This window comes from Corvus brachyrhynchos, unplaced genomic scaffold (assembly GCF_000691975.1).
Source record: "Corvus brachyrhynchos isolate BGI_N302 unplaced genomic scaffold, ASM69197v1 scaffold56, whole genome shotgun sequence".
NCBI lineage: Eukaryota > Metazoa > Chordata > Aves > Passeriformes > Corvidae > Corvus > Corvus brachyrhynchos.
In genome coordinates, this window is record NW_008238664.1 from 3,723 (window position 1) to 6,163 (window position 2,441).

The following is a 2,441-nucleotide window of genomic DNA, read 5'->3' on the forward strand; positions in this document are numbered from 1 at the left end:
AGCTAATAAGGACAGCTATGATGCTGTAATGAGCTGTTACACTGGCTGAAACATCTTGACATCCTTTCATTTGCAAAAGCACGCAAAAAACATACTCAAAACAGGAGTTATCTCTGTCTTTTTCTTCTTTTACTTCAGTTCTGGGTCTTGTAAGGGAAGGACAGGAAAAATATGTTTCTAGAAAGCAGAATGCTTTTGATTTTCCTGTAAAGACTGGAAGTAAAAGGCTTTAAGCAGAAAAAAACCTCACTATGCTGTTTGACAGGCTTGAAGTATATCCCTCTGTCATCTTTAGAGAAATAAAACTGCTTCAAATTCTCATTCTGATTTTACCATTAGCTTCTTCACTGGTAGTGGTAACTAGTTTATTCAAAAATGTCCAGGGACAACTTTTTATGACAGTACATTACTGCATATTTTTTTTCTTGTAAGATAGTCATGGTTAGGAAAGTTAATATAGAGACGTGTTCTTTCTGCAGGTACTCTGCACAATTTCAGAGTACTTGAGCTGTGTTAACTGAGTGACATTGTCAGGCTGAGATGCTGGGACACAAAATCTCTTTTAAAATCCCTTAAAAATTCATTTCACACCAAATAACATATTTAAAAAGTAAATTTTATTTTAATAGAAATAACCAAGTATCAGATGTATGATAACCAATTTTACAAAAGCTCTTGTACTTGCAAGCTAAAAATCAAACACCAATGATTTATATCTTGCTTGCTTCTTTCTTCTGTTGTCCAAGAGAAAACCACTACAAAGAGTAGATTTCTTTGTTTTACTAGAAAAAAAGGCATTACACTGTCAAGTTTCATACTGAAGGCAAATGCTTATTTTACATTTCAGTTACCCAAAAGAAAATTTTATGATCTCCTCCGACTGCACATAATGGAAGAGTTCTGTGCCATGTCAAACCAGATCCTACAGCTGCAGTTCCAGTAAGAATGGGCTTCAAAACACAGAGAGAGAGAGAGAGATCAATACAACTTCCCTTATAAACAATTTCTATACTGCAGATACCAACTTGCATAGACAAATAAACACCACAGATTCAATACTCCTAAACAAATACAGGTAAAATACAACGAAAATTCAACTGAAAAATCTGATTCTCTGCAACATAGTTCCGGTAGCTACTTACTACATTTAAGTAACACACAGCAAAATATTCCACAATAACAAATAGTTTCAACTATTTACATTAGTATAAACATTATTATTATAAAGGCATGATCTTAAACTTAGAAACCTTTTTAAGTGAAATTACTTCTATTATTTCAATGTACTCACAATATGTTTGGATGTAATATTTTTACTGTAAGCATTACAAATACATACTGACTCCAGCAAAACCAAAATATTTCCTATGCTTTGCATTTTCATTAATGATTTAAAATACAATTAGTTAAAACCAGAAAAATATACAACTAGCTGTTTTTAGCCTCCTTGGAACTAGAAATACTGCCAGATTTATTAAATATCAGGTTAAAGGTATTTTTCTTCCCCTCAGAACTGATATGGCAAAGCAAACTAAAACATATAGATCAAACAGCTTTTAAAAGAGCAGGTTAAGTGTGCTGCAATTTTTTTTTCCTTAGCATGAATGCCACAAAACAAAATAAAATAAAATAGGTACACCCAGCAGCAGTTCTGGATGGTTTGGGCTAGTTTTTTATTGTAGCTTTTAAGTAACATGAGCCTGATCTCCAGAAAACAGATGCAACTCCAGTTAAAAATTTACCTGGGGATGTCCTAAATGATGAACCAGCAATTGAGTAGTTGTCTTTCCTGGATATCCAGTGGTTGCAAACAGATTTTCATTCACTCGGGACCACCTATGAATAGAATGAATCCACCTATGAGTAAAATGAATGTACTTTCCAAATACCCCTGTCATACCAGCAGAAGTGCACACAGAGTGGAGTTCCCTCCCTTGTCACTAACTGTGTGAAGATGTCACATATTCTACTAACAGCAGAGAAATACATTTAGTGAATTAGCTTGTAAATGATTCCCCACCCACAGCCCCATATGCACATTGTTGTAAAACAAAAAAAAACAACAAACAAACAAACAAACAAAAAAATCACACAACCTCTACACATAAATGTGGGTCATTCACAAATTTCACAGTTTATAGACCAAGTCCCCCTAAAAATAACTTAAGTGAGACACAACCAGGTTACTAAACTCACAACTGCCTGCACAGACATAGATTTAAATAGATAAAACCCACAAAATAGAGACAACACTTATACCTGAATAATCTGGCTCGATCAACATGGACAGGTCTCTTATCCTGTGGATAACTAAAACAGACATTCAGGGTAAAAAACTGTTCTGCAAACAACTACAGCTCATACTCTAAGTACCAAAAGTACACTGAAGGGGACACATTGTCTACTCTCTGTGAAGCAGCTGAGGGAAAATCAGAGCATTC

At 34.5% G+C, this 2,441-nt stretch overlaps 1 protein-coding gene across 1 annotated transcript in view; it reads right to left on the reverse strand.

The window, feature by feature from the left end:
- Nucleotides 1-597: 597 nt before the first annotated feature.
- NUP37 (nucleoporin 37) overlaps nt 598-2,441 on the reverse strand; it is a 22,145-nt gene continuing 20,301 nt past the window's right edge. Inside the window, exons 8-10 of the mRNA XM_008636364.2 lie at nt 2,260-2,310; nt 1,743-1,836; nt 598-950 (exon numbers count right to left, since the gene is read on the reverse strand). Coding sequence (XP_008634586.1) covers nt 837-950; nt 1,743-1,836; nt 2,260-2,310 — 259 coding nt within the window. The 3' untranslated portion in view covers nt 598-836. The remainder of the gene's footprint in view (nt 951-1,742; nt 1,837-2,259; nt 2,311-2,441) is intronic.